Raw genomic sequence first — 12,395 nt, forward strand, 5'->3', positions numbered from 1 at the left:
CCCACCCACCCCCCATCAGTAGGTGCAGGGGGGGTCCGGGGCCGCTCCCCAGGCAGGCTGGTTAGCTCATCCCTGGCCGGGATGGGGGGGGGGCCCAGTCTCCCGGAGCTAGCCCGGGCTGGCATCTCTCTTCCCCCGCGGGGCGCCCCGGGGCGGGAGCCCGTCCCACCCCGGGCCGGGCAGCGCCCCACCTCCCGGCCCCCCCCGCCCAGCCGCGGCGGCTTTAAAAGCCAAAGCTCCCCCCGCCGCCCAGCCGCGGTACGGCACCGCCAGCCGGGCTGAGCCGGAGCGTCTCCCCGCAGCGCGCCAGCCCGAGCCGGGGCCGCCGGCCGACCATGCGCCCCCCGGCCGCCGGGCTGCCGCTCCTCCTCCTCCTCCTCGCCCTGCCCGCCTGCCCGGCGGCGCCCGCCCGGCCCGTCTACACCAACCACTGGGCGGTGCAGGTGCTGGGCGGGCCGGGCGAGGCCAGCCGCCTGGCCGCCGCCTATGGCTACGCGAACCTGGGGCAGGTAAGCGCCCGGCGTCCGGCCGGAGCGGGGAGAAGCGGGCGGGCGGTCCCCAGCGGCCGGGCCCGGGGCTCTGCCTGCGGGACCCGGCGCCAGGTGCTCCGCAGCCGGGCCCGGAGCGCGCAGCGCTTCCAACTTTCTCCCCACGCCGCCGGGAGCGCAGCGTGCCCCGTGCGCCCTGGGGAGCGCGGCTCTCCCGGGTAGAGCGCAGGGGCCGGCCCGGCCCGGGCCGGGGAGTGGCGGAAAGGCTGCGGGGTTTATTGAACGAAAAAGCCCCAGGACCAAAGCCCGCCTGCTCCGGACACACGGACACAGCCCCTGCCCGGAGCGCCGGCCGCTGGAAGTTTAAAAATCCGGCTGAGCGCAGCGGGAGAGCAAGTGTCTGCTGCCGGGACGCGGCCGGGAGCTGCCGCCGGGTCGGACGCCTAAAGTCTGCTCCTGGCCCGGCTGCAGTCGGGCAGCGTTCTGCCAGGGACGTGGGGAGAAGGGCGGGATCGGGCCCCCTCGACCCCCGGGTTTCCCTCGCCGCTCCGCGGAGCAGCGGGTGCTTTCTGCTTGGTGACTCTTCCCCAGTTCAGGGCTGCCCTGGACGCCTTTTCTCTCGGCTGGCTGGGTGGCTCCAGGGTTTTCCTGTGATTAATACCCAGCAACGCCCAGCTGTGGTTAACCTTCATGGTTAAAAATCTGCGCTGGTTGAGACGTGAAAACAGACGTACAGAAATGGGCAGCTAGTTAGCTAGATCATGACAGAGCGTCCGAGGCGGGCTCCGGGGGAAGCAGCAAAGTGGAAAGGAATCGATATTTAATTTTTGCAGCGCAAAACGTGCCCTTATCGATTTAAACAGGTTTATGAAGCCGCTTGTATTGTTCAGGCCCCCTTTATGTTTGTACTGGCTTGAGTTTTGTTTGGGGAAAAGTGAAGTTCTGGAAGGGACCGTGTAGGGGAGAAACTGAAGTTGGAGTCGAGCTCTGTTAAGGTTTTGTAATTTCTCAAACTAACTTTGAACACTGTTAGTAGTAACTCCGACTCTAATAATCCCATGGGCAGATATTTGTATGCCAGTGGCTGCTCGGGGTGTAGGTAACAGTGGGACTGAAATCAATAGAGTTTAACACGCATGGCAAACCCCTGGAAAACACCCAGCCCTTCTCCAGACGGGAGTTGTAAATTTCAAGAACAGAATATGTGAGAAAAAAAAGCTTGTAAATGAATTGAAGGCAGCTAGAGCAAAACACCCCCCATTTTAGTTTTGCAGGTAAATACTGAGGAGGGTTAGGGTTTATAAGAGATGGCTCAATCCCAAATGAAGAAACCCCCTTGCAGTTAGGAATGGAGGGTGTGGAGGAGGGAATCCAGTGTGAGGTTTGTAGTGCAGTGACACAGTGAGATTAGCCTCCTGGTGAGATTAAGAAGAGGAAGATGTGGTTAAAGAATGTCTGCAAACTAGAGCCATAAAGGATCAAATCAAGTTACAGATAAGCTCCTTTTGTATTTCAAACCATAGTACCATGCAGTGTTTAAATGTAGTTTTATCATTATCTCTGTAGAAACCAGTAAAGTGTGGTGCTGCTTAATCTAAATGGAGTTTTCTTTGCATCATAAATCCTATCTTGATACGGGTAATGTTTGCTGTTCTGTAAAAGTAATTTTGAAGACTTGAACTTGTATCTGTGGATTTAACAAACTTTTGACTCGGCTGGCTGTAGTTTATCTAAAGTCTAACAGAACATGATCAACTTTTGGCATAAATCCCTCAAAGCACTTCTGTGGCTTAAATTTTGCTTTCATCACAGAACTTTCTCTCTCTAAACTTCCTAAATCTTGTTCTTTAAACTGTCTGCCTGTGAAAGGTGTTCCTCGGGGTTTCATCCTGAGTTTAGTGCTTTCCTTGATTGCTTGCAGTCTGCCTGTTCAATGTGTTCACAGGTCAGTGCTTTTCTGTCCAGGTGACACTTGCAATGTGTCTTGGTGCTAAAAGTATCTCCTGAACGGCACTGTAAATTATAACCCAGTTTGACATGTCCTATCTGTAGTATAATTAAATAAGCTACCTTGAAGTGTAAACACAAACATACCAGATCAAGTTTCCTGCAGCATCCTCAGCTGAGATCCATGTCCCTTTTGTGTTGCCGCATATGCTCTGCCTAAATCCTACAACTCTGGGTGGCCCCATAACCTGTGTGTATAGATTGCACTACCGTCTAAATGAGGCATCCAATGATCTTTCTAGATGCATAGATTATAAAGCCAGATGGGATCATTGTGATCATCTAGTCTGACCTCCTATATCGCACAGCCATAAGACTTCCCTGAATTAATTCCTGTTTGAACTAGAGCACATCTGTTAGGAAAACACCCCATCTTGACTTCATAATTGTCAGGGAGGGAGAATCCACCATGACCCAGGTAAAATGTTCCATTGATTAATTACCTTCACTGTTAAAATTTGCGTTATATTTCCACTCCTATTTTGCCTAGCTTCAACTCCCAGCCATTGGATCTTATACTGTTATCAGCCAGGTTGAAGAGCCCTCTGTTGTGGAATTTCTGTTCCCCCCTCAGACTGTGATCTAGTCACTCCTTAACTGTACCTTTGCAGATTGAGCCGATTGAGCTCCATGAGACTTCTACTCTCAGATCTGTTTTCTAAGCCTTTACTTGTTCTCGTGGCTGTTCTCACCCTCTCCAAGCTTTCAATACTCCTCTTGAACTGTGGACACCAGAACTGAAGACAGGATTCCTGCAGCAGTTGCACCGGTGCCAACTACAGAGGCAGTATAACTCCTTACTTGATAATCTCCTCTTGGTACATTCAGGGCTCGCATTAGCCTCTTTGGCCACAGCGCCACACACTGGGAGCTCATGTTTGCCTGATTATTCAGCACGACCTCAAATCCTTTTCCAAGTCACTGCTTAGTCCCCTGTCCTGTGCGTGTGCACTACATCCATTGTTCATAGGTGTACGACTCTACATTTGGCCATATTAAAATGAATGTTTGCCAGTGCCCAGCTTTCCCAGAAAATCTTAGTGACAACGTTTTCTTAGTAACACGTCATGTTAGAGTGACAGTGGAGAGTGACCTTTCATAAGCGTGCTGCAATACAGGTCGCTCAGAAGGGGGTCTCAGTTTAGCCTGGCCTTGGTTGGGCTTTTAGTGAAAGGTGTGGGTGGGGGGGAATGGATCTACACAAGTTTTGATTCTCAGCTGATGTTTGCTATAAACTCTGGAGTTGAAACCTGGTCCAGTTGAAGTCAATGTCAACGTTAATGGAGCCAGGATTTCACCCTGAGTTCCCGCAGTTAAAGGGATGCTCTAAAGGCTAAGAGGGCACCAGACCTGACACTGTGTATCTCATCCCACACAAGGCTGCCATACATTTCTTTATGACTGCATTCCTAGCCGTGTAAAGGCACCCAAAGAGGAAGCATCACTAGACATTCAGCATTTCAGATCATTTTAATTTGGGATGCTAAAAACTGGTTTTCAGCTGATCTTCATCCTTGTTTTAAGAGAAGGAGCCCACATGAAGTACAAACTTATCCAGTGAGTCATCCTTCCAATAAAATTGTTTACAGAATTAAGAGAGTGGACAATAGGTGATGAAGCAGTATCTAGTATGCGGGGTTGGCAGTGCAACTTAGGTTACGTCTACACTACAATTTATGTGGCTCAGGATGTGAACAAAATACCCCTGAGAGTGACGTACATTTCACTGGCATAAGTGGCAGTGTGCACAGCGCTATGTTGGCGAGAGAGCTTCTCCCACCAATGTAGCTACTGCTGCTCGTTGAGGTGGTTTTATGATGTCGACGGGAGAGCTCTCTCCCATTGGCAGAGAGCAGCAACACAAGCAATCTTACAGCGGTGCAGCTGTGCCTTTGTAAGCTCACTAGTGTAGACGTGGCCTTAGTCAGTTGCCTTATTTGGAGTCTTGATCTATGGGTGAGGGTTTCTATTTTATGATTTTTATCCCTAAATCAGGCAGGGTTTACAGTTTAAAATTTTTAGTAAAGCTAATGTTAAAACGGTCAAATAGAGAGTTTAAAGAAAGCGTTTCTAAACATCCTGGGTATAATGCATAAATTATCCAAAAGTACAAGTGTGGTTTAAAAGTCATAAAATAGAAATAGTACATAATCTGCAATTTAAGGGTAATCCCAAATTAAGGGTAATACATTTAACGATGCAGTTAGAATATTAGCATCCAAATACTTGGGAACATCACTCATAAAAAATTATACTAAGAGTAGTTTGTCGAAAGCAAATATAGTCACGTGTGTGGATTGTCCTTCAGTGAATGAGAATTGTAGGGTAGATTGTCCTCCAGTAAATATGATCCATCAGGAAAGTATTTCAGTTACTTTCCTGTAATCACTTCTCAGTGGCACTCTACCTCATTTCCCTTGGCATTGCCCATATCTGGTGTCCCCAAATCAGGCAGGACTTACAGTTTATACTATAATTCAATTAAAGCCAAAAAAGGGTAAATCCAGCCTTTCTAGGGCCTAATTCTGGGAGGTTCAGACTTCAGTGAGATTGCTGGGTGTGCATCAGTGCATGGGAGTGTACTCCGAGACAGCAGCTGAGGTGTAATTAGAACCCAGTTTCAAGTGCTACTTTGCCTGTCTCAAACACAGATTAGCCTTTCTATAGGGGAAGATTCTGCCTGAAGCGTTGTCATCACTGCTATTTAGGCATTTGGATTTCTGAAATGGCCAAAGTCATGAAAGTTGTATATTAAATAAATGCTAGTGGGAGTCAAATGTAGTTCTCATGACTATTGTCTCTTCCCCCAAACGAATGAGACTTCACTGCCCCAACAATTGGTGCGTGTCAGTCTAGGGGGAAAGCCTTTCAGGTCATTACAGTGTGGAATTTCATATGGAAAACGATGTTCACAGATGACTGCTAGTCACTGGGAGCAGAGCTTCAAGGATCTGTTACGGCTACCCTGGAGCAACTATGTTGAAACTCTTCTAACACAGCACATGAGAGAAAAGCTAGATTGCCATCTCTTGAGGGAAATAAATACATCAGGATTCCCTGTTTAAATACTTGAATACATTTCTTTCCTCATCCCGTGCACAATATAGACTGCGTAAAGCCAATTTTAACTGATTGCACAGACAGGCATTGTTTCGAGACAGGACTGTTTAGTTTTGGCTGTAGAGCATGGCTAGTTGTTGTGGATTTACTTTTGGGATGTGCTTGCATACTAGATTTTTTTTTTTCTATACATTCTGTCTTTCTCTATGCATTCTCTTATCTTGCTGACCGTCTTGGTTTGAAGCCCAAAAAAGGAGCCTGGCACTGTGCCAACTCTCCGGAAACATCTTACTGCTATAAGTGCTTTTGAATCTGTTTTAAATGACTGCGGTTACAATAATAGCTGCTGACAATTGCACAACTGGAATTAAGTTTTGGGTGGTCATATTTTACCTTAATTTTGTAACAAAGCAGGGGGATTAAAATGCCACTGAGGACCCTTCTCCTTTAGGTCGTTTTCGTTTATACAACCTCGTAGATTTGCAAAGTGATTTTCAGACACAGCCCCTGACCCGAAGAGTTCCCAATCAGGAGATCCAATTGTGGAAACTCTACCAGCAATAGCGCTTACTACTATGAGAAGCCCCAGTGATTTCAAGAACGTGCTTTATGTAGCAAGCAGTATGCCCAGGATTAAGCCATTTGACAGTAGACCGGCAAAAAGAAAGGAACAAGGGTGCAGAGGGAGATGCGACAAATCATGGCGTTTGGAATCTTCAAGACAGGCACAGGCTTGTTGGTTCTAGTTTATTTTCCCCTGCCTCCCACTTTATTTAGTAAATGTTAATTTAGTTGATATAATACGGTAACGTTTATGTAATACAAGAGCCCTGTTCTACCACCTTTATCATGCCGCGGTAGTACCTTGCTCTGCAAATACTCCTCCTGCAATCATTGGGGCTACCCACGAAATGTGGGTCGCTGGGAGCAAGGGTGGCAAAACCGGGCCTTAAGTGGGGTGGTAAAAACGGGGCAGAACTTGTGGGGAGGGGTAGAGGAGTGGGGAGAAGAAGATGGCGGGTAGGACAGGGTCCGATGAATGAGGTGTGACTGTGATGGGCAGCTTGCTGAGCTAGGGGTGTGGGAAAGGAGTGCGAGCCAAATGCCAACGGGTAATAAGGACTGGCAGAAAAAGAGTTTATGATGCATAGAAATGTGACGAAAGGGAGAAAGATAAACCAAGCAAATCATTTACACCAGTGTAATTCTGACTTTAATGTTAATTACTCTTAATTCTCTCCAGGGTGAGATCAGAATCAGATTGCTAAATTCTGGCTAGGAGAGGGAGATCTTAAAAATCACAAAGAAAATGCTTTTAAGAAGAATGTGATCTACGAGGCCAAGACTAAAGACCTTTGTACTTGGCTTTCATTGCGAGGAAATGTTAATTCACTGTAACTTCAATAATCACTATTCATATTATGTTTATCTTATGAAGGGCGTTTTATAACAATCCTTGAGTCTAACACCAGCCCCCACTGGAGGATTTTGAAGACCTAGCAGGATGCACACGGTCCTTAATCCAGTTTCGCTAGATGGTGATGAATACAGCTCCTTCAATTTCTAGCTGTTCACACTTCATAGGATGGAATTGGCAGACACATGTTTCCATGGGAACCAAGCCATCAATACCCTTAGTGTAATAATGATGGCGTTGCAAGGGAAGGAACACTTTCTCATTGTTTCTAACTTACTGCAGACATAAACAAGCTGAGCTAGGCAGCACTGACCTGAGACTTTACATCAGGGCTTCATTTACCTCAATTAGAATAAAACTGTGCTTCACATTTGTTTTCCCCAAGTATGAATGCAGGTTGGCTTGAAATAAACATGAACTAAACTCCATTCAAACTTCTGCCAGAGTCCAAAATTGCTAATCAATTCAGAAAATTAAAATCGACCCCCTGCTTAAATGAGCACCTCCCATACTGACGGAGCTGAGTCCTTGGCAGAAGTATGATGTCAGAAGAATCAGGATCAATAGCTGTCTGAAGTAGTAAATTTGCTTGGGGGGGGGAAATGAACACCGACGCATGCTCCAGAAATTGCTGTAAGATTCCAGTGATCTATATGGCCAGACACAGCATTCCCAGAGTTTGGGAACAGAGCTCCTGAGGTACATACCTTATCTTAGAATAACCTCATCCCTGGCGTAGTAATACTCTAGTGCAGCTGTATAACGTTCTTACTGGGGTGAGCACGTTTTTTGTTTTTTTTTTTAAATGAGCAAGTGAAATGTTGTCATCCTGCTGCTAGTGGGGACACATGTCCGTCTCTGCACTGGGGCTGATCCATTTCCATGACAGTGTGTGGCAACCGGTGCACGAGAACCTTGAGAGATGCAGTATTTGTTCTTGAGTACAACATAGATGGGCTTTAGAGCCCCCTGCTTTGTGGCGTTGATGAACCTGTCCTTGGATGTGGATGCTAACAAGATGTCAGCATTTTTAGTATTGGCTGGTCTTCTCTTCAGTTTGTGGTGTCCTATAATTATTTGGACTGTAGTTTCCTTGTCTCGTTCTGAGTTTATTTTACATTCTTGTGACCTAGACGTTTTTTAAGGTACTGCATTTATGAAATCTTTAGGATACTCTTTTGAAATGGCTATACCAACATCTCCTCACTGAACATGTCAATTCCTAGAGTCCAGACTGCTGAGTTTCTCAACCAACAGTTGCTTTAGCCTCTTTTTTAAAAACCATTTAAAAGAAATATTTCAATGACTGGGATTTATTTTCCCTCCCCATCTAGTTTGTAACTACATTGATGCTTGTATGGATTATAATTATGGTAAATCACATGAAATGAAGTCATTTGATCATCTAATCTGACCTTATGTATAACACGGGCCATAGAATTTTACCCAGTTACCCCTGTATTAAGCAACAGCTTGTGTTTGACTAAAGCATATCTTCCACAAAGACATCTAGTCTTGATCTAAAGACATCAAGAGATAGAGGGAGAATCCACCATTCCCTTGGTAGTGCGGTAAACATTTGTGCCTTATTTCTAATTTGAATGTGGCTGGCTTTAAGATTGGGGCATGGTTCTTATTCTGCCTTTCTTCACTAAATTGAAGATTGTTATCCCGGGCAGGTAATTGTGCACTGTAATCAAGTCACCTCAATCTTCTTCTGATAAATTAGAGATTGGGATCTTTGTCTCTCACTGGAAGGCACATTCTCCTGCCCTCACATCACTTTTGTGGCTCTGTTCTAGACCCTCTCCAATTTTCCAACATCCTTTTTAAAACGTGGACACCAGAATTGGACACAGTATTCTAGTATAACTCTCACCAAGCCCATACACAGAGATAAAAATCACCCCCCTACTCCAACACATTACACTCCTGCCTTCATATCCAAGGATTGCATTGGTCCTTTTTTGCTACAGCAATGCACTGGGAGCTTAAGATGAGTTATTTGTCTTCTATGACCCCCAAAAATTGGGGCTGGTTGAAAGCTTTCCATCAAAACTATTTTTTGATGAAAAATAGAATGTTTGATGCATTTTTTCCCCCCCAAAAGTGTCTTTCTGTGGGAAGATTTTTGTTTTTTCATTTAAATATTTCATCTTCAAACTTCTGGAATTTCATCCAGAACTTGAAAATTTCCATGTAAACTTTTGACAGAAAGATTTTCATAAAAAATTTCCTCAAGGGAGAGAGAAATTGAGACCAACTCTACCCCTAAATCCTGTTCAGAGTCCCTGCCTCCCAGGATTCTGTAGGTCTGACCTACATTCCTTGTTCCTAGATGTATGACCTTGCATTCAGTTGTATTAAAACACATTTTTTTTAATGTGCCCAGCTTACCTAGTGATCCAGATCGCTCAGTGAAACACAAACTCAGAAATATCCCAGAATATGGCAAAGGGAAGTCAAAGCAGGATAGCAGTCCTGTTTCTCTCCAGCCTCAGATTTTGAAGACTGCTCATCCCAGAAACCAAAATGCAAAGTCCTTTGAATGGATCAATGGTCTGTGAAGCTAAGGACAAAAAGAAGCTAAGATTCTTAGTGTTCTGCAGATTTCCAAACAAATTCTCTGTAGCATTCATGGAGGAACAAATTGGATCTGTTGCTCAGCATGGTGCTGGAATCCTGCAGGTTTCTGGTTCCTGGTGATACAACATCCGTGTAGAAAATACCAAACTTCTTGCTTGCATGAATACTCTGAGTTTCACACCAGTCCTCTCCAGTCCCATCCACTCAAGGGGACACATGCTGGAGCTAATATTCAGCCTAGGAATGGACTTTGGAGACGTCCCACAGAAAAGTAATATTTGCTGGACTGGACCCGTGGCCCATCTAATCCAGTATCTTGTCCTGAAGAGTGGCCAGCAGCAGATGATTTAGAGGGAGATGCAAGGACCCTACGGTAGGCAGGTGGGAGATGATTTACCCCCACAATTAAGACTTGTTCTGAGTGCTAATAGTTAGAGACTCCATAAGCCCTGAAGCATGAGGTTAATATCACTTCCCAATTTTTGTTGCTGTTCATATGGGTATCAAGAATATCCTGAGTTAACTCTGTTAATTCATTTCCAATTCCTTCTTGAATCCTGCTAAGTGAATGGCCTCAGTGACATCCCGTGGCCTCTCTTCAGGCCAGTTAGGTGTTGCATGGCAAGAGTATTTCCCTTTAATCCAATTTTTAATTGGCCACCTCTATAATTTCATTTGCCATCGCCTTATTCTTGTGTGACAAAAGTTCCTGTCTCCTGGTCTTCTGACCAGCTGGCCTTCCTTGTGCTCCATCAAGGAAAGAAAACCACAAAGCTGGTTCACTTCCGGAAACATCTGAATTCTCTAAAATTAACATATCCATCTAATGACCACAGTTGTCAATGTGTTGACCCCACACTGTCCTTTCCTCCTGTATCAACCGGAGATTGCTGTGGTTCACCAATGGGTTGTTTCCAATGCAGCATATAGGCAGGTGGCTTGCACACTAGTGACTCAAAAACCTCCTTCAATACACCTAGCTAACAGCATGAGTCTTCTTTTAAGATTATGCCACCAGAGAGAACCTTCTGCTTCCCTACCAAGGCTGCTAACTCTTGTCCAACAGAACTATTCGGCTTGGTGGAGTGAGTGATATTATCCACTCTGTCATCCCTGATAGCATAGGGCCTTGTCACACATGCTGAAATACTAGAAGCCCTTAGGTATACTGGTGCCATTGCTTATAAATCAGATCTATGCCCCTCCCATCTGATGAAAGTCCACAAAGAACAGCTATGTCTACTGCTAACTGAAATCTCTGATGCCTCCTTCATAGAAGCAAGTCTGTTAATCTCCCTGAGATATGCAGTTGTCTACCTGATGCTCAAAAAGCCAACACTTGATACAGATGTTTTCCCTAGCTCCTGACCCATCTCTTACCTGCCATTTCTTGGTACAATAATTGAGAACAACCAAGCTCCAGCAGCATGTGGCTTCTGCCAGCCCTTAGATGCTTTACAACCATGCTTCAGACCAAAACATGGCCCAGAGACTATATCTCCCAATAGAACACCCTGGGATGGAAAAAAACTTCCTCCTCTAATCAGAACTCATGTTGGTTTAGTTCCTTGTGCATTGGGCTGAAAACATACTTCTTGGCAATTCCCAATTCACATGACTTATAATACAGAGCTCTTGTAGAGCTAATTCTTCAGAAACAACCACTCATCTTCAACTCGGTTGTTGCAGTTAAGATCTAGGATGCTTTTGTTTTGCTGTTGCTGCTTTTGCTAAACTCTCCTGGACTGGCAGGAAAGCTGTCTCAGACAGTTGAGAGAGAGAGAGAGAGAAGGAATTTGTCAAGCTTCAATACAAGTTACATCTGTGTAGCTGAGTTTTTGTTTGTTGCGTATTGCAGTTTTACATTTATGTTTTTATTAATAACACATAGGGGACAATATATGCCCCCTAGAGTGTGGTGGAGTGTTTACATTCCCCCTAAAATGATGCTTGTTTATGGATGCTGATTCTATTAAAATAAATGCCTGAGGGGTTAGAGATTAGAACTAGATTGAGAATAACAAGAGAATAAGAAAAACTGGAAAATACAAAATAAAAAAAGGGAAAGAGACAGCAGAAATAAAGCAAAATGCCAATCAAACCTCATGGGGTGATGAGACATCGCTGGTTTGCGCTGTGACGATTTTGAGGTGTAAAGGTCCAGTTCAAACTTTTCTAAAGTTTGGGGCTGTTCCGGCCTGACACTTAGCTTTTAAAGAAATATATAATATGGATTTTAAAAGCCCGCTGCAGAGGCGAACATAGATGACAGCAAATAACTGCTCTGCAAATTGGAGATGTGCAACAAAACACACCGATATTCCGTAATGCAAGAAGGTGTTAAACCAACTTGAGGGGAAACAAGTGATGATTGCACTAATTGCAGTGAAGATAAGTAAATAAAATGACCTTCTGGCATCAAATAAAAGGTAGAGCAAATCTAATTAAATATTTAACACACTTGAAAGAGAAACTGACAAGACATAATGGTATTAAGTGCGATAAATATGTAAATAACTGTAATCATTTGCCTAGCTAGTTCAGGGAAATGTATTCACTCACCCTCCTTCCATCTAGCCTTGTATATATTTAACAAAGGAAGCTTTTTAATTATTCATGCGCACAACCCAGAGGACTAGATACTAGAAAAGTGTGAGAAGTACCTTCTTGGGGGAAACTGAACAACTGAGGATGGCAAAGACCACCTCTGGAGAAAGCCTCTGGTGCCAGAAGTATATATCCTCTTGACAACAATATGCTGGATCTTCAGCAAACACCTGCTATGATCAGGGTCTATAGTGTGTTACATGCTTACTTCATGTATGCCTACAGTGATA

The 12,395-nt window shown here is 44.9% G+C and overlaps 1 protein-coding gene across 1 annotated transcript in view; it reads left to right on the top strand.

The window, feature by feature from the left end:
• The first annotated feature begins 245 nt into the window (after positions 1-245).
• Positions 246-12,395, top strand: part of PCSK6 (proprotein convertase subtilisin/kexin type 6) — a 120,583-nt gene continuing 108,433 nt past the window's right edge. Inside the window, exon 1 of the mRNA XM_067555586.1 lies at positions 246-509. Within this exon, the coding sequence (XP_067411687.1) occupies positions 336-509 (174 nt within the window). The 5' untranslated portion in view covers positions 246-335. The remainder of the gene's footprint in view (positions 510-12,395) is intronic.

This window comes from Emydura macquarii, unplaced genomic scaffold, assembly GCF_026122565.2.
Source record: "Emydura macquarii macquarii isolate MOO-44397 ecotype Brisbane River unplaced genomic scaffold, CSIRO-AGI_Emac_v2 contig_1644, whole genome shotgun sequence".
NCBI lineage: Eukaryota > Metazoa > Chordata > Testudines > Chelidae > Emydura > Emydura macquarii.